The 24,572-nt window shown below is 34.8% G+C and overlaps 2 protein-coding genes across 8 annotated transcripts; both read left to right on the top strand.

Moving 5' to 3' along the window:
* The first annotated feature begins 2,313 nt into the window (after nucleotides 1–2,313).
* LOC127860931 (homeobox protein rough-like) lies at nucleotides 2,314–3,373 on the top strand. The gene is made up of 2 exons (XM_052399247.1): nucleotides 2,314–2,799; nucleotides 2,977–3,373. The coding sequence occupies exons 1-2, from the start codon at nucleotides 2,558–2,560 to the stop codon at nucleotides 3,095–3,097; spliced, it is 363 nt and encodes a 120-aa protein (XP_052255207.1). The 5' UTR covers nucleotides 2,314–2,557; the 3' UTR covers nucleotides 3,098–3,373.
* Nucleotides 3,374–5,604: 2,231 nt separating this feature from the next.
* Nucleotides 5,605–24,128, top strand: LOC127860023 (uncharacterized). Of its 7 annotated transcripts, none has more exons than XM_052397732.1 (9): nucleotides 5,605–6,039; nucleotides 9,646–9,964; nucleotides 14,810–14,989; nucleotides 15,769–15,831; nucleotides 16,194–16,382; nucleotides 20,966–21,061; nucleotides 21,765–21,989; nucleotides 22,304–22,409; nucleotides 23,026–24,128. In XM_052397732.1, exons 2-9 carry the CDS (start codon nucleotides 9,868–9,870, stop codon nucleotides 23,432–23,434), a joined length of 1,365 nt encoding a protein of 454 aa, XP_052253692.1. In that variant the 5' UTR covers nucleotides 5,605–6,039; nucleotides 9,646–9,867; the 3' UTR covers nucleotides 23,435–24,128. The 7 variants fall into 7 exon arrangements, with proteins under 7 accessions (XP_052253692.1, XP_052253691.1, XP_052253694.1 ...); XM_052397731.1 differs by having other exon boundaries at nucleotides 5,605–6,123; XM_052397734.1 differs by having other exon boundaries at nucleotides 5,605–6,437; nucleotides 21,765–21,860.
* Nucleotides 24,129–24,572: the final 444 nt, after the last annotated feature.

The following is a 24,572-nucleotide window of genomic DNA, read 5'->3' as shown; positions in this document are numbered from 1 at the left end:
ACTTGTACAAAATGTACATCGTCAGCAACACGTAATGAAAACAGTACAATGTTTATTGTGATAAGAACATTTATTAATCATTTATTTAGCAAACAAAGTGTCGTGAGCAGAAATTAAATATTAGAACAACAAAAACAGAAAAAAATAAAGAAAAAAGAGGGTGAAAATTTAAAGCATCCTTGCATTTATAATAGATGTTCGAACTGATTCTTTTACAAAAAGGGCCTAATTTTATAAGTTCTATTGTATTATTCGATTGCAGTAAACTTTACATTTTTCTGTACATGGGTCGGCTTTAAAATAAGAGTTGGACACTTCAATATCGCAGTTCTGTCTGCCATTGCAATAATGCCTGAGCATGCAGGTGGTTGTTTCGGACAAACAGCTCTGTCCCGATGTGGGAACCCATGTAGGATCCGGGCAAACCTCTCTCAACGGCCACCGCCCGTAGGTCGAATATTGAATATCTGTTTTTAACGGCGCTTTGCATGCAAAGCTTCATGTTTTTTTACTGCAGCTATTTAGTTCCAATGTTTGCATTTATCAATTTAAAGCAAAACACGACAAACTTCAATGCATGCCAAAATCTGTGAAAAGGTCCCTTTAACAACCTTCTTGTTAATATGAATCAGCTGACGATAAATCAGTCAATATTACGGAGGATTCCGGAGATAGTCGATGTATCACGATTGCCCTCTTGTAACACAAGTATCCAATCACAGAAGGCGATGCAATTAACCCGTCATTCGTGTCCTTAAACACGTTACAACAGACGTTTGTATAAAACGCGAAGATAATTTATTAATTGTTATCACTGAGAACGAATTGACAATTAAATTAATAGTTATTGTCGTTACTGCTTCCTAAACGATGCCTGACAAACAGGTGATGTCGTTTTAACGACAGTTTGCGATAATTGATCATTTATTTTTCATGAGCACTGATTTAGATGAGCGACTGGTTAATTAGTATTTAAGATTAACTACGAAATGATCTATAAGAGAACCCGTCTAAAACGCCGGAAGTTTGTTAATTAATTCCCAACGACACTAATTTCCGAAAAGAGGAGATTATTGAAGCAAAAGATACCCACTTGTCATGTTTCCAATTATATTTCTCTATAAAATGTATCAATTCTCTCCGGTTTTGCTCAGTGAACGAGTGAGTATAAATATAAGACTGGGCTTCGTCTTTCCCGAGTAAAGTACGAAACATTGCAACACCATTCAAGCAACAGAATTGAGTGTCTTTTTCGGATTTTTAAAGTTAACCGCGTGTGAAAACTATTAGGAGAAATTTTACATGTGATAATACAAACTTAAAATTATAAGAAATCATGCTAGGTCAAGCATTGCCGAAAACTAAAAAAGAAGATGATTTGTTTTCAACACATTTTGATGTTATAAGCGGAAGTGACGTCATCAACACTTTTCAAGCGATGAGCCACCGTTCGTTGGACATGGCGCCGATTTCGCGAGGAATTTCTTTCTTCGACACCGCCTCGCCGATGACGTCAGCATCAAAGAGACATTCGTACGACCGGTTTCACATTTCCCAAATGATGACTTCATATCCGGATCCACGATTTCTCCCGTTTCCTCCATTGTTACATCAAGGGTGCGGAATTCGCGCAGAGCTGCCAATGGCTCCGGCATTTGCCCAGATTTGTAAGAGTTTTATGCCGTTTATTTTGTTAAGTATTTATCGTAAGTGTGAGATGTTATGTTCTATTTCTGCACACATGCTCAACAGGGTCAGGGTGCAGGATCACGTGACTTTGTGGGGTTCCCCCTTGTACCTTTAATGGATGTAAGTGGAGATTTATTTCAAATAACTTTTTAAAACAATTTTTCTAAAGAATTTCAACAAGTACATATTTTTATGCTGCTGATGGCAATTTGAAATACATCTGAATTACTTTATTAAAGCCTGTGTTCTTGTTCAAAATTCGATTTGTACTACAAAGTTATGCTTCACGCAACGTGAAATTTTGTCATCGATTTTAGACGTTTTCAATGATTTATTCATGTACCTTAAGACATCGGCACAAACGGCAAAAAACACCGTCTTTTATCCAAAAATACAGTTCTTAACGGTGCGATTACATTCTGTCCAGCCCGTGTGTTAACCCCGGAAAACCCCGTCGATTCTGCACCCTGGTTTACTAATCATCGGTATTCTTCACTCATATACCGCATATTATAACACATTAAATGATTGAGGTTCGTTCAATGAGAACTGGGCACAATGCACAGGCTAATCAGGGACGACCCTTTCCGTCTAAACTGGACTTTCATTTAGAAGAGACTTCATTTCAACGAAAAATTCCATAAAAGCGGAAATTGTCGTCCCTGATAATTCTGCGATGACTGCACATGCTGATCTGGGTCGACACTTTACGCATTTGAAATATGTCCAGTTTATAGAAAGAGGCTCATAATTATGTCAGTTCAGCGTCGACGTATTTCTGCACACAGTTTCTACAGTTTATCTATCCTTCACTGGTATTCTCCACTCAAATACCAGAAAACATTACCTCAATAACGTGCTTAATATTATGTCAGTTCAACGACGACGTCGACGAGAGAACCGTCAGCGACGTCAGAGGACGACGTTCACATCAGACCAGACGCTGAAGCTTGAGCTTGAGTACGCGCGCACCGACTACGTCAGCCGACACCGACGGTTCGAGTTGGCGGCAACGCTGCAGCTGACGGAGAGTCAGATAAAAATCTGGTTCCAGAACCGGCGGGCAAAAGACAAGAGGATCGAGAAGGCGCAGATCGACCACTCTCTGAGGTAAGATACTTTACAATTATTGATTTATAACTATAATTGTCGGCATCGTGGGTAAAAACAATTAATTTTTCGTAGATGAGTAAATTTGCTGATTTCTAATTTTGGTTAAAAATGAGGAATTTAAGTTTGATTTTGATGTTAGGAATTGATCATGCGAATGGCGTTTCTATCTCACAGATCGATGGGTCTGCCGTCTGTTCAGATTCCATATCCGTCAACGGTGACGCACTCCGATTCCTGCAGCACATGCGCAGTGCCACTTCCGTTTCCCACATCACTTCCGCTGAGGTTACCATAGGGACAGTTCCTTTTCGGTTTCCCACATCATATCCGGTGAAAATGCAATAAAGAAAGTTTCAATTCCGGTTCTCACATCGCTTCCGGTGAGGTTGCTATCGCGACAGTTCAACTTCCATGTACCATGTCACTTTCGGTGAAGCTGCCCTAGGGAATGAGAGCGATGAAATGATTAATCTGAAACTTTATATTGTATGTCAATTTTATATTGTCACGCTCACAGACTATTTAACTCAAAGATAAAGTTAAGCAAAACAAAACCCAATCATATCCTATTTCGTTTTACGGATGCAGTTTTATGTTCTGTAAAAATAATCGTAAATTATACTTTTTTGTTGTATAATACAACCTACGGACAAATATGGAAGCAATTGGAAAGGGTCAGTCGTTCGAGCCCAGTTTAGCATTACTTATTTTCTTTCATTTATTTTATGCTTGTTTTTTACTGGAGCTATTTAGTTCCAATGTTTTCATTTATCAATTTAAATACAATTTAATATTAAATTTTAATTTTTAATATATAATTTAATATTAAATTTAATTAAATTTAATGACAATGTTTAATACATGCCAGAACCTGCGAAAAGGTCCCTTTAATCTACTGATCTTACTACAATCTTGACGGAAGGGCCTACAGAATGACTTATTTTTGCATAAATTTTACTCAATTTATTATTCGCGTGACTGCGAGGTATTCGTGTTTTTGCGAACTAATCTCGCTTTTGTTATTTAAAAACGTCGTTTTACATATACTAAGACATACAATGTAGACATACGTAACGGCACATTTCAATATCTAGTTTCATGTACGTAACACTGATCTGTTGATCTTACGACTTTTTTTACTTTTATTTTATTTTTTTTTAAATTTCGACAAGCCAGTATTAAGAAATCTTAGGAAAATGGGATTTCAAGGAACGTGAGAACGAAAAATCATATTTTTTTATGTAAACAAAACCCAACCAACGAAACAAACAACCAAACATACACAAACACATAATTTTGTCTTCCAAACATGCGCACAGTTCGTATTTGGCCCTCAATGAACTTGATGCAAATGTTTGAGGTAAATTTCTTAAAAACATGTACAGGCGTATATTTTCTGTTTTGTCTTCAACGCGGGTGATGATAATTTAAGATGTTGATATCTTAAATATATGCAGCCGTAGAGTTCCTTTTTGGTATTTACTAAACGTGACGAAAATTATTAAAAAGTATTAAGTTGTCAATGTGTTAACAAGTACAGGTTTCAGAGTTGGTTTAAAAGTACACTATATTTATTTTCCTTGAAATCTTAAGTTGTCGTGATGTTGGTGACATTTATCAAGTGCGATTCCATAAACAAATTGTCTGCGTATTGACTTGGTAAGTTTACGCTATATCATCAGACGATATAAAACAATCTTTCGGATGATTCCGGAGATAATCGATGTATACCTATCTTACGGAGGATTCCGGACATGATCGATATATACCTATCTTATGAAGGATTCTGGAGAAAGTCGATGTATACACGGAGGATTCCGGAGATAATCGATGTATATCTTTCTTATGGAGGATTGCGAAGATAGTCGATGTATATCTGTCGTACGGAGGATTTCGGGCATGGTCGATGTATCACGATTGGTGATGAGTCATCAAGAAGATACGGAAACATCTCGAGCGTTGTCACATTTTAAGCAAGTCCACCACACTGAAGTACATAGCATTTTCTTCAGTTTTATTAAAGGAGCGACTTTGCTGTACGGGTGAGGAGAGTGGGGAAGGGGCGCATACAGATTTGGAATAGACCGTTAGTATTTAAACTGGCAGAGTAAAGTATAAAGTGATGAAACTTTACAAAGAGATCCGCATGTGAACTTGCGCGCGTGGGTGTTTTGACTCAGTTGTTTTCGTCGTAGCTGCCTCATCCAGACTTTTACCTTAATTGACCTTTGTAATTGCCGAAAAATATCCTACGAAAATTTCCGGCAAATAGGCTCAAATGAATAAATGGATTTTTCGTGTTAATGAAAAATAACAAAACTGCGCGAAATAGAAAGCGTGGAATCTACAAACTTACAGGTAATTCAATTGAATGTCTATTTTGAGTAGTATAGCGTAAACACAATTTATATCCTGCGTGAATTTATATGAATGGGATTCAGCACAGCGTTTTGCATCGATGTAAACTGCGTGTTTAGCGTTTTACTACTAAATCTACAATTACAAGGCTAAAGGGATACAACAGCTTAAAACTCAATTCTATTTTATAAACCACTGCACGTAATCAAATCCAGTACGGGCGTAAATTATCGTCCCTGATCATCCTGTGCGGACCACACAGGCTATACTGGGACGACACTTCGCGCACATGCATTAAGCCCCGTTTTCCCAGGTCGCGTCTCATATACAACTTTGCCCGGAGACCAGTCTACAAAGAACCCCGACTTGTGCAGGAAATCTCGTCTGCAGGTTTCACGCATGCAATTAACTTACAAGTGTATCATGACTAAAACACGCCGAAATCGAATCAAAACACTGAACACCCTGTTGGCGTGTTGATACTGTTAACATAGTTGCTAGTAACTTGAAATCGTTTTGTGCAGGATTACTTATGGTCATTTGCGATGCAAATATGAAAAAAAACGTTTATCGGATTTTGTGTGAGCATCGTGTAAATTAAACACAAAATAGCCGACAAGAAACGTTTCTTTGAAGCGTTTACCTGGATTTCTGTGGTCCATGTGTCTGAAATTTGGAACGCAAATAGATATGCATACGGTTCAATGTTCTATTTGAATACAAAGAAATAATGCACACGTGTGCACGATCATTTCATGTGCTGGTGATATTTATGTGAAACAAGGATGCTAATCGTGATATAAGTTAAGATATTGTTCTAAATTATCTTTAAATGACACTTTTTGAAGTGATGTACTAAGAAAATGGCTAAAATAACTGGTACGAGAGTTGTTTCAAATCTGGCTTTCAAGGAAATAAATACAACAATGCATTTGAAATATAACAGCATTGCAATAATATGTGGTGGGTTGACTGTTTTCATATCGTAAACATTAAAGCAAACGCACAGCAATTTTAATTAAGGAAATTAAAGCGCGGTTAAGAGCATATTATATAAGAATAAATACAATTGTGTGTTATCATGAATTGATTGGTCATTCGTGTTTAAATAATAATAATAAATCTATGGAACAATTAGTGATTTATTAACTTGTGAAATATGCTGACGTGTTAATCTGTGACTTCTGTGAAATGAATGTGCTGTACATGTATTTAAAAGCTGAAATAAATATGATGACATGAAATATCGCAAAACTAGAGACAGTTGCCGACAAAAGGTTCGCTTTTATTTTATGGTCTTGCCAAAGGTTTTGGTATTTATGTTTGAATAGCGAGTCCTTTGCAATCGCCCTTTAATATGAGTATCGATCTGGGAAAACGGGGCTTAATGAATGTGCGTTAAGTACGTAAAGTATCTTCCCCGATTAGCCCTTGCAGTCATGGACGATACTTTTCGCTTTTATGGTATACTTTCCGCTTTTATTATATGCTTTCCGCTTTTATTGTATACTTTCCGCTTTTGTTGTATACGTTCCGCTTTTATTGTATACTTTCCGCTTTTATTATATGCTTTCCGCTTTTATTGTATACTTTCCGCTTTTATTGTATACTTTCCGCTTTTATTGTATACTTTCCGCTTGTATTGTATTTTTCGTTCACATCAAGTATCTTCTTAACACAAAATCCAGTTTCTGTGACGTCACTTCCGCTTATGACATCAAAATGTATTGAAAACAGTGTTGTTCTTTTTTAGCATCTGCACAGGCTTATCTGGGACGACACTTTACGCAAATGCATTAAACCCCTTTTTCCTGATCATTGTGATATCGCTTTTAAGAGTTTTATCAAGATATATTTAATGTTTCGTGGCCTCGCAAAACAAAATTGCATAAACGATATGAACCAACAGATACACAACTTTCTTTCGAGAAAAGTTAAATTCTTAAATTTAATTTCGCCTACCCTTTTCTGCAAATGTGTGAACTATTGACAATTGAAGTTTCTTCTAGCAAAATTCCGATAGTTTCTTGGAACTTGAAAGTGGTTGGGAGTAAAATATATCTAAACTAGGAAGTTATGATATCCCGTGCTGTCTCAATCGATTTTCCGGTTATCACGTGCGCATCCGGTAAACCGACTTGATTTATTTCCTGTCGAAAGGACGCCGGTGCACAATTTTTGGCGATGTCAGACAGTGTAAACTAGGGATCGCAGAGTGCACATTATCGTACACATTAAATAAATGAACATTCATGTATATTTGTTCTGCGTTTTTGTGACTTGAAAAAAATAGGGATCATTTGTATGTGTGTGTTTATTCTGGTTGGGCAATATAAAAAACAAAACATAAAGAACAGAATCGTTTCGATTGTGTTACTCGATTTGGTATTGCAACTACATCAAACAAATTTACAAAATACTGGTTATAGTTTCCATTAAAAGTAACGCATTTAAATTCTTAAGTTTTTTTAATAGAAAGTTTATTCTCACCAGCCGTAACAAAAATACAAGACGATATACTGCGATAAAATATGAGCCTTGTCCTGGTAAAACGGTGCTTAATGCATGTGCGTAAAGTGTCGTCCCAGCCTAGCCTGTGCAGTCCCCAACGGCTAATCAGGCACGAAACTTTCCGTTTAAGTGGTACTTTTTGTTAAATTGAGTCTTTTCTTAGCGAAAATCAAGTTTAGGCGAAACGTGTCGGCCCTGATGAGCCTGTGGCTCATATAAATAATATGCTATTTCTACTCATCTAAACTCCGCACACAAGCTATAAATGTCTCACATGTATTTGTGTGTTCTACATGTTTAAAGTAGAGGAAGTTTAATCTGAAGAAAATTGGCCCGCATCCGGGACTATGCCCATTAAATGTTCGTCTGGAAACTATCATTATGTTTTGATGGTTATCTGATATCTCACTGAAGCACCTGTTTTGAGTTAAACGTGTCTATATCTCTTCAATTCTGTGCTCATTCAAAAGATGGTGTTTTATATGGCATAAGGTATGAAATCAAACAAAGTTTTCGTTCGTGAATAATCAAACGAAACAAAGCTGTCTTTTGTAAGAAATCAAACGAAACCGATCTGACGTTCGTTATGAATAAAATCAGTAGCAGTTCTTACATAGTCGTACTAAACATATATTTGTATTTTGAACGAATCAATCTATCCAGAGTTGCCGTTCGTGAGAATTTAAATCAACCAGAGTTGACGTCCGAAAGTGATCAAACGAAACTGTTTTTTCTATCTTGGGGAATCATATTAAACAGAGTTAAAATCAAACCATAAGAAAACACACACAAACAGTTGCCTTTCGTACGAAACCAAACGACACGTACTGGGGTTTTAAGAAATTAAACCAATCAGAATGGTCTTTTGTTAGGAAACAATGGAAATCAAGTTCTCGTTTGAAATGAACCAAATCTAACGTATTTTTCGTTCGATTATAGTTATAGGTGTCGTTCGTTAACAAGCAAACCAAGCGTAGGTATCGTTTGTTTTTTACTCAGACAAATGTTGTATTTTGGCGTACAAAATCAAACCAAACACAGTTGTCATTCGTTAGGAATCATACCAAACTGAGTTGACGCTTGAAAGAAAGCAAAATAACAGGGTTGTCATTCGTATAAATTCATACCGAACAGAGTTGTCGTTCGTTAAAATTCATACCAAACAGAGTTGTAATTCGTATAAATTCATACCAAACAGAGTTGTCGTTCGTATAAATTCATACCAAACATAGGTGTCGTTCTTCAGGAATCAAACTAAGTAGGTTAAGGTGGGAGCTTTTAGTAAACGAATGAATGTATATATCTATTTATTTGTCGACGTTTGCCAATATAGTCCGTGACGGAAAGATCTAGACGTGATGATGACGATACTGAACATATCTACTATTGCATCAACCTTCAAGGGTCAATGCTCACAGGAAAATCGACAGAATTCCCACAAAAAGTAAATTGATATTATTTAGCAAGGGATATCAACAATCGACTTGTACTGCAAGAGGTGCCGTTCGATAAGAATCAACTCAAACAGAGTTGTCGTTCTTATGGAATCAAACCAAACGGAGTTTTCATATGTCAAGTGCAAACAAACTAAGAAATTGCACTTTGGTCGTGCGAAATAAGTAATGATTATATAGCGCAGTAGTTTATTCAAGTACGCTAGACGGACGTTGTATATCAAAGATCTTGCCTTGCGTTCGTCTATGATAAGCCTGTGCGGACTGCACAGGTTAATCTGGGACGAAACTTTATGCACATGCATTAAACCCCCTTTTCACAGAGCACGGTTCATATGTTTACTTATGCATGGTAGGTCACACTACGTTGCGTATGTACTCGTTTTTTTGCAAATAACGTTTTACTAAAACTGATAGAATCTTGAAGTGGAATGTTGATCTGCGTATTTTTTCATCCAGTACATTAAATAAGAACTCTTGACTTCGAGGAAATGTCTTTATAGGTGCCTTATGATTTTAGATAATTTTTCGGATGTCCGAATGTCGCGTTCGCCCAATGTACATAACGGATATATCACTGAACGCTCCGGATGCTGTTGATTTATCACAAAAGTACGGAAGGGAAAAGTTCAATAGGAAAAAAGTAGACGAAACTATGTACGTATTTAAGCATATTTAACAAACATACCAGAGTAAATAATGTGTAAATACTTGTGATAGAAGTACGGACAACGTCTCCAATATGACCGGGTTTTTGAAGTTAAAGTCTGCCGTCCTGCGACCGAAAAGGAAAGCGACGTTCACGGGATTTCTACTGGCTTTTATTATTGGAGTTTTAGGTAAGTCGAATTATAGTTGTGTTCACAAATATGTTCGATTCATCGATCAGATATGTTATTATTTACAGCAGCTACAACAAAAAAATATGGGCCGTACTCTGTGGAAAAAGCGGTTTAATGCATGTGCGTAAAGTGTCGTCCCAGATTAGCCTGTGCAGTCCGAACGTCTCTTCTTGGCAAAAACCCAACTTAGGAGGAGAGTGTCGTCCTTAATTAGCCTGTGCAGACTGCACAATTAAATCTGGGACGACACTTAGCGCACATGCATTTAGCCCATTTTTCATAGAGCGCCGCTCATATGTTGATATTCACAGCAGCTACGACCATCATTTCGATTCTTATATGACTTTCGTGTTCAATTAGAAATTCTTATGTGAACTGCATAATATCTTTAACGCGTTCAAAGCACTTGTTTACCAATTTTCGTACCTTTAAACATATAATTGTATGTAACAACACAAAGTCATATTTAATAATAGAAAAAGTCCTTATTAAAATAAATGCACAAACAAATTGAATACATAACATTTCCATGACCGGAATTCGAACAAGAAAACTTTTTTAAGTGAAATGTCACAAACTATCTTGTCACCTTAATGTTAGTAATAATAACGCATTTTCGAAATTATTGATTTAAATCGTTGCAAACGCTCAATGTTTTTGCAAAAATCACAAAGCCACAAATTAACTTGTCTACAAAAAAGTCATTGTTAAAAAAAACAAACACGAAATTACATGGTGACAAATGCAAATGATTGTACAGTAAATTACAGTTTATTCCTTGATAATGCATTGCACTTTCTTTTTAGCTCAATTACATATTAACAAGTATTGTCCGACATTTTTACTTAAGACTGGATTTTTGTTTAGAAGAGACGTCCTTTAAACAAATTCTTTAAAAGCTTAATGTGTTGTCCCTGATTAGCCTGTGTGGACCGCTCATGCTAATCTGGGACGCTTTACGCACATTCATTAAGCCCCATTTTCCCAGAGCATGGTACATGTTTTTTTCTTTTCTGTTTGTCTCCGTATGTTGTTTTAAACTGTGATCATCCCTCCAGCATTGAACTGCAGAGGTCGGGGTATACTTGAACAACATTCGGCGTTTGTCCATATGCCCGATAACACTTTTAACACCGTTAACTTATCAGTGTACAATAATGAAACTTGTATGCATTGTTTTTTATAAAATGAAGTTTTGCATACGTATTTGTAATATTATGCGTTAAAAGTCATAATACGTTTTTTACCAAAGAATTTCTATAACACAAATATCGCAACTTGCTACACAATACACAATACGCCGTCGTGGGTATTCGTTAAGCTTTACTTACCGAAACGTATGCGTAAGGCTGACCGCATATTAAGCGTACTAGTAGGCAAAAATGGTATTATTCTTCTAAGTAATGAAGTAGGTACTGGCATAGGTAAGTAAACTGGTTGATGTTAAAGTTCAATTCGTAACAGAGTTGGTATGTTTACCGACACTCAAAATTACCGAAACTACGCACGGTCGTTAATGAGGAATTAATGATTGGGGATATGTTCGGTTACCAGTCTATTTTAAGATGTATGTGTAAAGAGGCCAATACGAAGAAATTGATGTTTTTCCGAAAACATAAGATTGCTTCATTTATTTCGCATGAACTAATGAGCAAAATCAACAACAAAAACTCTACCGCACGCCCACCGATGAACGAAACAAAAAAAGAAACACCCACTCCCGAAAAAAAAAAACAACAAGCACCGTCAACAACAAAAGCAAACAAACAACACCGACAACACAACAACTACAACACACACAATACAATTAAACACAATACAAAAACATGGTCAACCACGATTTTCTTTTTTTTTTTTTTGAATAACTTCTTAAGTATGTAATATTGTTTGCGTCATTTTAGTTTGATCACTACCAATTTCTGTCAAATATTTAATAAACGTTCAATGTAAAGGAAGCAACTTATTTTATTTGTTTTGTTTGTATTAATGCCATTTCGGTGGATTGTCATTATTTTTGATGGGATTTTATTCCGTCACATACTTTTACTTTAGCGTTGTATGTGGAAACCTTTAACAAAGGAAAATATAAAATGATGCCAGTCTGTACATGGGCCTTGCTTAGTTTGGGAGAACGGGGTTTAATGCATAAAGTGTCATCCAAGATTAGCACGTGCAGTCCGCACAATCTTATCAGGGACGACACTTTTCGCCTAAACTGGATTTTCGCAAAGAAGAGACTTCCTTTAAATGAGAAATAACTATAAAAGCGTTAAGTGTTGTTCCTAATTAGTCCGTATGGACTACACAGTTTTGTATAGGACGACACTTTACACACAATTATTAAACTCCGTTTTCCAAGAACAAGTCTCATAAACAGACTGGCATCATTTTCGATTTTCCTTTGAGCGAGGATCAAAATCAGATATCTTACCGGTGTACATATTTTGAGTTAACGCCGAATTTATGCCGTTAAAATTGTTTAAATATGCAGATATAACAGTGTGATACAGAAATCTTCAGAACAATTAGAGATACCCACAAATATAACAAAAAGAAGGTTCCCGAACATTAAATACGGGTAGCTTACAAAATAAGTAATGAACAAGTAACAACTTCAGCTGACGCAAACTTCACAATTAAATAAGAATACTGGCTCTCTAAAACACGATGATAGTTTGTCTGACAAATGTACGGACCGACATATTTTTGCCGCGTGCGATTATTTATTGTGTCTGAATGTATGGCGATATTTAACGTTCACTGTCAAATTGTGGTTCTCTGGATATGGATATATAACGGAAAATTGGAAGATATTGAGGATATCTGACAAATAATTATCAAAGCGCGGAAGGCACTGAAGTTGTTCTCTGTTGTATTATCTTAGACGCAACTCAGTTTTCAAAATTATGTTATAGCTTTTGACATCTCAAAATGAACACAACCCATTCAAATTTATCAAGTGTGTCTTAAAGCAAAGGTCGAGATGTTTTTTTTTTTCCAAATCATTAATAATATATAATTTAATATTCATTTTGGGAAAACAGGGCTTAATGCATATGCATTAATTGTCATCCCAGTACCAGCGACTGTCTTTAAACGAAAAACACCATAAATCAGAAAGTGTCGTCCTTGATAAGCTTGTGCACATTGCACAGGCTAATCAATGTGCACAGGCTTAGCTTATTTGACATGCATTACGCCCCGTTTTCCCTGAAATAGAATAGACTGGCCAAAATGTAGTCTTACAAGCTGTTAAACACTATTGATTACATACAGCAACTGCAGTGTACCAGTGGTGAACTATAAACAGGCAGATGCGGTGGTTATCGTTCCTAGCGTAATAGTGCAGACGCTCCTAGCATTTGTCGTCTTCATTATTTAACTGTAGGTAGTGCAGACAAGCAGTGGTTATCGTTCCTAGCGTAGCTAACAGCAAGCTGACTTGCAGTTATCGTTCCTAGCGTAGCTAACAGCAGACTGACTTGCAAAACTGCCTCTCTACATTAGTTGTCAGCTAACGCTCACAACTAAAAATGTCTGAAAACATATGAGCGTGTCTTTTGTATGACAAAATAAGTTTCAATAATGAGTCTCGTTCTAGGAAAACGGCGTTTTATGCATGTTTAGGTCTAGAAAAACGGTGTTTAATGCATGATTGCTCTAGGAAAACGTTGTTTAATGAATGCTAGCTCTAGGAAAACGGTGTTTAATGCATGCTCGCTCTAGGAAAACGGTGTTTTATGCATGCTCGCTCTAGGAAAACGGTGTTTAATGCATGTGCACAAAGAGTCATCCTATATATATCTGTGCAGTCCGCGCAGGCTAATCAGGGAGAACATTTTTTTTTGCCTAAACTGGATTTTATCTTAGAAGCTTCTTCTTGTTAACAATACATAAAAGCGGAAAGTGTTGTTTCTTATTAAACCATGTGGAATACACAGTCTAGTATACGACGACAATTATACACAATCATTTAACCCCGTTTTCCCAGAACAAGGCTCATAATCAGACTGGCATCATATTCGAATATCAGACTGACATCATATTCGAATTTCCGACTGACATCATATTCGAATTTCCGACTGGCATCATATTCGAATTTCCTTTTAGCGATGATCAAAATCTACTACTTGCAGATGTACATATTCAAAATTAACGCCGAATTTATGCCGTTAAAATTGATTAAAAATGCAGTTATAACAGTGGAATACAGAAATTTTCAGAACAATTAGAGAAACCCACCAATATAACACACAGGAAGGTTCTCGAACATTTAATACGAGTGGCTTATATTATCAAATAAGTGATGGACCACGTGAGCTGGCGAAAACGGATAATTGGAAGTGAGGTGTCCAAAATATGAGGACATCTGACAAATTATTACAATTTCTTAAAATGTATGAGCGTGTCTTTTGTATGACAAGATAAGTTTCAATAATGAGTCTCTTTAGGAAACTCTCTAGGAGTTTAATGCATGTGCGGTGTTTTATGCATGCTCGCTCTAGGAAAACGGTGTTTAATGCATGTGCACAAAGAGTCATCCTATATTATTCTGTGCAGTCCGCTTTATCAGGGACGACACTTCGCCTAAACAGGATTTTCGCTTGAAGATCATTCTTTTAAACAATAAATATCAGAAAAGCGGACAGTGTTGTCTCTGATTAGCCTGTGCGGACTTCACAGGCTTATTTGGCTTGACACTTTATACACTAGCATTAAACCCTTTTATCCAAAATCAAGGCTCTATATATAATAGAAAGTTGGGTAAAAGGGAAGAATGAACAAACGAACGAATGAACAATTCTTGCTAGAGCCATCTCTATAAGTAATACTTTTTTCCAGAGGCCAATTTTATAAGCAACCCGCCAAGCACGTGGTATGACGGGTACATGACATGTCGACAAAGCAAGCAGACCATGTTGAGCTGGGGAATGTGGAATAACAAAACGACGGACCTAAAGATACAATATCCCGTTTGGCTCTACGGCCTCGAAGTGCGAATTCACAACAAGATTATACAAAGTATGTTAAAAGTACATTTTCGTAATATTTTAAGTATTGCAGATGGCAAAGGATAACGAAAATGTAGCCGGTGAATCAATTAAGAATGCTTATGGTTTTCTCAACGAGTTACGAAGTTGAGATTAATTATGAAATTTGAACGCATTGATTTAATTATTAAATCGGCGTATTTAGCTTCTTAAGATCACCCTTGACCTTACAAATCAACCAAACGAGATGCAGGCTTATTTACAATTCACATCCTTGAGCCGAAAAATTCACCAAGCGACTGGCAATGATTGCTCTGATAAATCCGAGCGTTGTTTTTCACAAGAGAGATATTGCTTTACTATGTCAGAAAAGATTATATGAATAAATGTGTCGATGCAAAAAAATTATATAATTTCTTATATCATTCTTTTTAAGTATTAAATTGTTTCGCCGTGCCTCAATTGTCAGAGAGCGCAGCAAGCGCAAGTGATTTCTTCCTCGATTTACTTACTCGTAACATGCAGTCAAAAAGTATATTCATAAAGACGGATTTATGATTAACACTTAAAAACATTAATTTCTTATCGTTTACCTTATATACAGCATTTTGGAGATGTTTGCTTGAATTATTTTTTTATTTATACATTCAAATAATTTATTGCGTTTTCATTTTGCCTTTTAGTCCGGGTTGACGCAGTAAGAAATTTAGCAGTTTTTACTAAGAAGGGTCTGTTAAATAATAGCAAATTCATTCAAATGCTTTGATGTAATGATGACGAGAAATTTAGTGATATTTGTTTTATTTTCAGACAGATTCTTCATATTCGACCAATTACAAAGCAACATGACCGCCTCTATTCGTTGTGTTAGAGGTAAGGGATAATTTATATTTTAATGCATAGTGGATGTAAGTATTGCATTGTTTGACATTGTATATTTTTTATCAAATGACAAAACCCATATAATCTGAACAAATGAACTTTAATTCTTTATTTCTATATGTTGGCTCAACTTTATATGTGTTTTAATGGCGGCTTACGGTACCAAAATGCACATATTTTTATTTAAATAAATGTAGAAGTTTAATTCAATGTTATTTTTACAGAATTATCGATCATTTATATTGTCATAATTACGTTTTAATTGTATGTTTAATTTTGTTTATGAATTAATCTCTAAACACATATAATAAATTTCGTTTTAACGTACTATTGTTTTTTCCGTCGCTTTATAGGCCCAATATTAGATGAGAACTATAACAAGTTTATATTTGAGCAAGCATACGCAATTTGTCAGAATCATACGAGTGGATCACATATGCTGTCAGTGACGGACACTAACTTGGACAAGTTTAGAATAAGCTCGGATATCATTAATATGTCTTTTTGGATCAAAGGTGTTGAAGTCGGAACATTTCTAAACTGTAAGTATATTTGAAATTAATGTTTCAAAGAGTGTAAGTATGAACAATCTAAGTTTATACTGCATACATATAAGCTTCCGTTTATCTCAGTTGGAAAAGAACTGAGCTTTTTTTGTCTGTAGGTCGTTGGTTTTAGTCCCACAATAAAAGTTTACTAATAACGAAATCAGTAATTGGATTGAAACATTTCGAATGGCTGGTCTTTCACTTAGTCAATTGGCGGTTTTTGCACTCAAATTTAAATACGGATTGTGATCAAACTTCATTTATTGAAAGCAATTTTTAATAATCTCGTATGGAAAACGTGGGTTCATGTTTAATGTTACTGTTACTCAGAACAGAAAACTGCTCAATAAATTTCAAAAGTATTGAGATATTCTGATTTACTTTTGTTGTAATATGTAGATTATTATGAGACCAATAATAAAAATACTTATCATCATCAACAACATCATCATCATCATCATCATCATCATCATCATCATCATCATCATCATCATCATCATCATCATCATCATCATCATCATCATCATCATCATCATCATCATCATCACCATATCATCATCATCATCAATCATCATCATCATCATCATCATCATCATCATCATCATCATCATCATCATCATCATCATATCATCATCATCATCATCATCATCATCATCATCATCATCATCATCATCATCATCATCATCCATCATCATCATCATCATCATCATCATCATCATCAACAACAGCATCATCATCATCATCATCATCATCATCATCATCATCATCATCATCATCATCATCATCATCATCATCATCATCATCATCATCATCAGAAGCAGCAGCAGCAGCAGAAGCAGCAGCAGCAGCAGAAGCAGGAGCATAATCATCATCATCAACATCATCATCATCATCATCATTTTTATCATCATAATTTTTATCATCATCATCATCATCATCATCATCATCATCATCATCATCATCATCATCATCATCATCATCATCGTCGTCGTCATCGTCGTCATCGTCCTCGTCGTCGTCGTCGTCGTCGTCGTCGTCGTCATCACAAAATCATCATAATCATCATCATCATGACCATTATCATCATCATTGTCATCACCGTCACAACCGACACCCCAACCACTACTATTACCACTACCACCACCTACAACGACGCATATTCATTATATTTAATGTATAATAATAATGATAATAATGATAATAATAATAATTAGTATAATAATAATAACAATAATAATAATAATAATAATAATAATAATAATAATAATAATAATAATTATAATAATAATTATTATTATTATTGTTCTAATAATACTACTAATGATGATAGTAATAATAATAATACTAATAATAATAATAATAATAATAAAAATAATAATAATAATAATAATAATAATTATAATAATAATAATGATAATAATAATAATTATTATTATTATTATTGTTATACTACTACTGCTACTAGTAATAATAATAATATTATTAATCATAATAATAATAACCATATAATAATAATAATAATAATAAAAATAATTAAAATATATTTTTTATACTACTATTATTATTTATTTTTTAATTATTATTGTAATTATTATCTTCATCATTATTATAAGTAATATTATTTATATTATTTTTAAAAATGTTGAAAGACGTATTTTTATTTCATATTACGAAAGTTACAGTTCTAAACGTCAACGTTTAACGTCTGTTACTCATCGGTCCGCCGTCAGCCCATTAACGTTACCCCGCCCTGCGGTGATGAACTGTCAGTAACGAGATTGTTTAGTTATATGATCATCCATAAAGCATTAGGCGATCAATTAGTTAGTCAATTTACCTGCAACGAACATTGCGTTGAAACATCAACGATGCATTTATATTAATATATGAATACCGACTAGTAAGCAAAAAAGACGTGTATATGTATTATGTTATAGGTTTTATGCTATAATTGTCGAAATCATGTTTTTACTATGGATGTTTTAAAATGTAAGCATATATGTTAAGCAGTGATAATTATTGCATAGACGTTTGAAATAAATACGATTTTCTTTAATTTTATTTTATGGGAAGCGAGCGGTAAGTTAAAAATACTACATGTTATCGTTTTACTATTTTACGATGTTTGTATATATTTATTTGTCTATTAGGTAATGTTTGAGCATATTAATTTGCTTTTCATTTTGATCTTCTTGTTAGACTCTGTTTGACAATATTGGTTTACTGTTTACGGAAAAGAATGTTTCAGGGAATTTAATATCATATACAACGTAATAACTTTAAAAGTAACTCTAAACTTGCGTATTTAACGTCAAAAATATGTAATGAGCTTTTCACACACTTTACCTATTTTTAAGTTCTCTACATTAATTAAATCGTCGATATTACTATTGAAATGAATAGACAATTGAATTAAATGCCGAATTTGGGCCATCAAATTTTATCCTTGTTATTGATTTGTTGTATGGTATATGATTTTGTTCATGCATCTAAAATATTGACTTATGATCTCTTTCATTATGAAGTGCGCCTTTGAAAGATGCTACGTCACCCATTGAGAAAATGACAAAAACGACACAAATGTTTCAAAACCGGGACACAATATTTGATTTAATATAATTACTTGAAATATCAGAACAGAACAGAACATTCTTTTATTGCACATAAACTACAGTATCTAGTGTTAAACAAAATAATAATATAAAACACACGAATATATTAAGTAGATTTAGCAGAAATATTTGGTCCGTTATACAAGTTTAAAACGCATTTTTTTAATTTCAAAGCATTTTAAAGCCAGTTTTAATAGCGTCCTAAGACGCTTTTCAGCTATGTTTACTCTTCGACTGTTGTTGAAAATAATACCACGAGGTATACAATTATCAATCAATTCCACCTCTGAAAATCCCGTTGTTTAAAGTCTCTATAACGCTCAAAATCAACGAAAATTTCGATAAGTATTTCGTAAAATTAAGTAAACACCTTTACAATCAGTGTTTCTTATAGCAATAGCCAAAATAATAACGCTAGATGTGGTATGATTGCATAGATTTTTGTAGATACAAAATGCTCGTTTTTATTTATTTGTGGCCACAATTAATTCCAATCTATCCATATGACACACGAACACCATTTTAGTGTTCATGTGTCGTATGAATATATATGCAAAACAATAATTAAAACGAGCATTTTGTATCTATAAACATCTATTTGACCAGACCACATCTTGAAATTTCGGAAATTGCCATAAGGAACACTGATTTTTAATCGGTTAAGATTTTTTTACGAACAATTGTACGAAATTTTTTGTTGATTTTGAATAGTAATGTTACTTTAATAAAAAATGGCTGAACTGTGAAAGAACGCCTTGCAGCCTTAAAATCGCATTTTTTTGGGAAGGGGATTGTTGCGAAATAAGGGAAACTACTTCAATTATATTTTCATCTCATAAATAGGAATGACCTCCCGTGTCACTTTAGTGTAATTCTGAATGCGTGCTTTTTTGTATCAAATTTTTATCAAATTATTGCTTTTACATTTGTACGCAAAGAAATAGAATGCGTGTGTTTTCTGTATTCTGTTGTTTTTTTAATTGTACAATTATTGTTATCATTTATAATACTGATACATAAAGAGCACGTTTGAAAACATTTTATACATATTTGTATTTCATGTCACAAATAATGTTTGAAACATTTTAAAAGACTTAATTTATGAATCAAGTTTAGCACAAGAGCATGTATAAATTGTTAATAATCTGTAGTACGATTCAACTAATAAATAAAAAAGAATTCAAATAAACTGTTACCTAATACAAATCAATAAAAAAAAAAAATTGTTGCATCTATAAATGTCCTGTTACAATAGATAGACGGACTTTGTATTGTGGCGTAATTTAAGACAGTACACGACATTCCTAGTGCTTATTTCCGATGAGGCATTTGGATAAAATAGTCCTGAACCGCTCTAAGACTGTGTATACAATGAAGGTCGTGCGGTACACTTAAAATACTTGTACCATTCTATTTATACGTATAAAACACTTTAAAGGGACCTTTTAACGTTTTGGTAAATGGGCAAAATTTAAAAAAGTTTAGGATTTGCAAATTTGCGTTGCAGTTATGATATTTGCGAGGAAACAGTAATACTGAACATTTACCATGCTCTAAAATAGCCATTATATGCATCTTCTAACGATTTAAAAACATGAACATTATAAAGCGTTACAAACGCGAAACAAGTGCATCATTTTGAGAGTTCTGATGGTGTTGCTATATTTTGTAACAATACGAGGATTGCTTATTTAAAGTATAAAATACACCACTCACTGTATGGGCACGGGTGACCGAGTGGTTTAAATATTAAACTTTTATTTCAAGGGTTTGTGGTTTGAGCCCTGTTGAGGATTACATTTTTTTTATTTTTTTTTTAAATTTTAGTCTTGTTTTAATTACTAAGTAGTGCAAATGTTTACATTTATCAATTTAAAGCAATACATGACAAAATTCAATCCATTATAAAATCTGTGAAAAGTTCCCTTTAAGCTATATTGTTTGTATTGTTTCTTTGTTTGCTAGCGGAAGACCTCATAGTGCATTGTTTTGTGCTCAACCAACATGGCGAGTTACGAAAAGACAACTGTACCAAAAAGTATTCGTCCGTCTGCGTAAACGGTTAGTAGAAATAACTCATAACGTTCGATTAAACGCTGTTTATAGAATGAACCACAACGATTTTGAGTTTAGATACACAGGAATTACAGTTTAATCGCGTTTGTGAATGTAGATTTTTTAATGACTGAAAACAAAACAAGTTCATGCATTTTGTAATAATGATTTCAAAGATACGTATGCGTTTCATTGTTGATTATGAGTATGATGATGATGTTAATGCTGCTGCTGCTGTTGTTTCTGCTCTTGATGCTTATGAATTAGACAATGAAGATGAAGAATGAGAATAATATGATAATGATGCTAATCATGTTGTTGTTGTTGTTTTTAATGATGAAGATGTTTCTTGTGGTGGTGTTGACGTTGACGAAGATTATGTCAACATTACATTTTGATATATTGTATGTTTAGTCAACTCAACAACACTTTGCAGTTCTAGAGCGTATTCAATAGTAATAACCATACACAAGAAAGGAAATATGTTGTTAATTCATATGTTAAAAACCGATACCCGAAACAAATATTTCGATAATAACATCATTAACAGATTTATTAGCATTTCATTTTATGACTATTGTAATGCGGTATTCAGGATCGGTAATCACGTTTTGTGTTTCAATGCGCAATGTTACAACGACACATTTTGAAATTATTGAGTAAGACGATCTGCGATATTGATGTTCAAAGTGTTTCTTTACCCTTTCAGCAACTGTTCACGACACTATACAGTACAGCGGGCTAGATTCGAAGGTGCCAAAATATGATCCGACGTCACCGACCACACCCGTGTCTTCATCAGCGGGTACCTCAGAGTTTGTGACGTCACTAGTTACGTCGGAAACTAACGGTGGCGTAGATTTAACCACTAGCGCAGCAAACAAATCGTCCGATTTGAACAATTTCACCAGCGACCATAAAAGTCGTACCCAGGGTAGTTAGATCGCTGTGTTAGGAGTTTGTTATTCCTTTCCTCCCACCCCAATCCCCTCAAGCCGACCCAATCTCCCAAATAACAGTTTATCAGAACGTTAAGTGCATAATAATGAATGTGTGTTTAATACACCGCAGAACCTAAGAACACAATACAATTTAGTTTGTTTTGCATATTGTTTAGTTTAGTGCAATAATGCTATAAGTCTATAGTAAATTGAAAGCTGAATATGGTAAATCATACCTATCATGTATTTGTATGATATTACATAAGAGCAAAACTGAAATGATGTGCACTCAGTGTTTTTTTTCCAGATAAACCAGTGATGGACGAGAAAATCCTCATAGCACTTATCTGCGTGGGAGTTGCCGTGGTAACGGCGTTAGTGGTCGCCGTCATTTGCTGCTGCATAATCAAACGGTATAGCCTTCTTTTATTTTCTGATATTTTCCTTCCTCGACTTCCTGCTGCATATACCTCTTTCATTTGAGCCATAAATGTAAACACCTTTATTCGCGTTTGATTAAAATAATCAATCTTAAAAACACATATGCGTAATACTTTCATGTAACTGCGCTACAAAAGTCCAGCCACTCGCGTCCGTGAACTTAACTAATGATGTAATCTAGTGACGTAAGGCCAGTAGGAAAGTGCGTGCAGCTTGTTGATTCGTTTTGCATTCCGTTAAAACATCCATAGAAACTAATTGATCATTTGCGGCTATTGTTGTTATTATTAATATACGATAAATTGGTTTGAAATATATAAATTCAATGCTTGCATGTATTGAAATGTAGGCACACACGAATTGGTGTGGCGATACAGTTGAACGAGATAAATTGTCTAAATGTCTTAACTGCCTTTGACCTTAAATCAGAAGTGAAAGGTCAAGAAAGTAGTCCGCTATGTGCATGAAGCAGCACTGTAAAGGCCGGTAGGCATGTACAGCACAATTGTACATGACACCTAGAGTAGTCTTTTATAAAATCATTTAGCTGTAGGATAAAATCAGAATTATTGCGTGTTTGCCTTACAGGAAACCGAACAAAGACCGCAGGCCAACCCTCTCCGACGGTTATTCCGAAACGGCGGACTCCGTAAATTTTAAAGAAGCGCAACACTACGAAGTTAGTGACATCAGCGAATATGCTACACCCTCAGACGCAGTAACGGGCGGTCCTAGAACGGCACGGCCTCGTTCATCCATTATAGAAGGCGAATACGACGTGATTTCCAATTCCAAAGCGACGGATAAATCCAAACGCCAGGTGGCGGTGGTGAAGGCCTACAGTCACGTGGCAATAGTCCCAGCCAATCAGAGACGCGAGAGCGATTCATATATGGAAAACGCATACGACGTGTCCACGTTGAATAAGCAAACGACCGTGACAATATCACAACAGGACGGCACTGGAAATGTTTACGGCTATTTGGGGGTCACATAACTGTAAATAGGGAACACATTTTATATGTTTCATAATGTTTTTTCATCGTTCCATACACTTAGAAGGAATGCTATCGAATCGATATAAATGAATGAAACCTTTACAATACTTATTATAAAACTCAAACGCAAACATACGCGCTTATGTATTGTATTTATTGTATTTCGATTGAACATTTAGTGTATGTTTCCATGGAAGTACTTCTCATATTTTCTTGAACTTGAATTGTGATACTTTTTGTTATACGTATGATCCCACATTCAATGGGATATTTGTGGCACGATATGAAATTTTGTATTAAGGATGTTTGTTTAAGATCCTTTTAGCGTGTACCGACGCGTTTACAATACGGCCTTGGTATTTGCAGTATATTTTGTTTAGTATATGTTGCTATTAAAATGTTGTCCAAGTCCTTTGCAGTGTATAATTTGCATTTACATATTGGAATATGATCGTTTTGAGTTAATAGCATTTGTCATAATGGACGCCAAGTATCGTCAGTGTATTTTGAAACTTTGTATGATGGAGTTTATGAAAATCACATTGAACATGTTAAAAATAGATGAGTCCTATAATTTATATATGTGTTTGTTACATAAGTAAACACGTTCGATTGAAGATGAGTTGCCCACATTTTGATTCAAGCGCTCATAAAGTAATTTGTTTATATATTAAATACTATGTTGACATTTAATTGTGTATGAGTCTTTTTATGCCCCCGGTAGGGTGGCATATAGAAGTTGAACTGTCAGTCCGTTTGTCTGTCTGTCTGTCTGTGTATCCGTCCGACAACCATAACATTGGACATAACTTTTGCAATATTGAAGATAGCAACTTGATATTTGGCATGCATGTGTATCTCATGAAGCTGCACACTTTGAGTGGTGAAAGGTCAAGATCAAGGTCATCGTTCAAGGTAAAAAGTAAATAAATACAATCCAATGGAAGTAATAAGCTTTAAAAGGGAGATATTTTTTAAACCTGCCAAAAAATATACTGAAATTTTATTTCAAAGCGGCACAATAGGGTGCATTGTGTTTCTGACAAACACATCATCTCTTGTTCTAATTTTGTTTCAGTAGCTTTTGTACAAGTAATTCATCGATGCTCTGATACAACTACACTATATTATGTTTGA

This window comes from Dreissena polymorpha, chromosome 15, assembly GCF_020536995.1.
Source record: "Dreissena polymorpha isolate Duluth1 chromosome 15, UMN_Dpol_1.0, whole genome shotgun sequence".
Lineage (NCBI taxonomy): Eukaryota > Metazoa > Mollusca > Bivalvia > Myida > Dreissenidae > Dreissena > Dreissena polymorpha.
The sequence above is the reverse complement of the archived record's forward strand: the minus strand, read 5'-3'. Positions and strand labels throughout refer to the sequence as shown.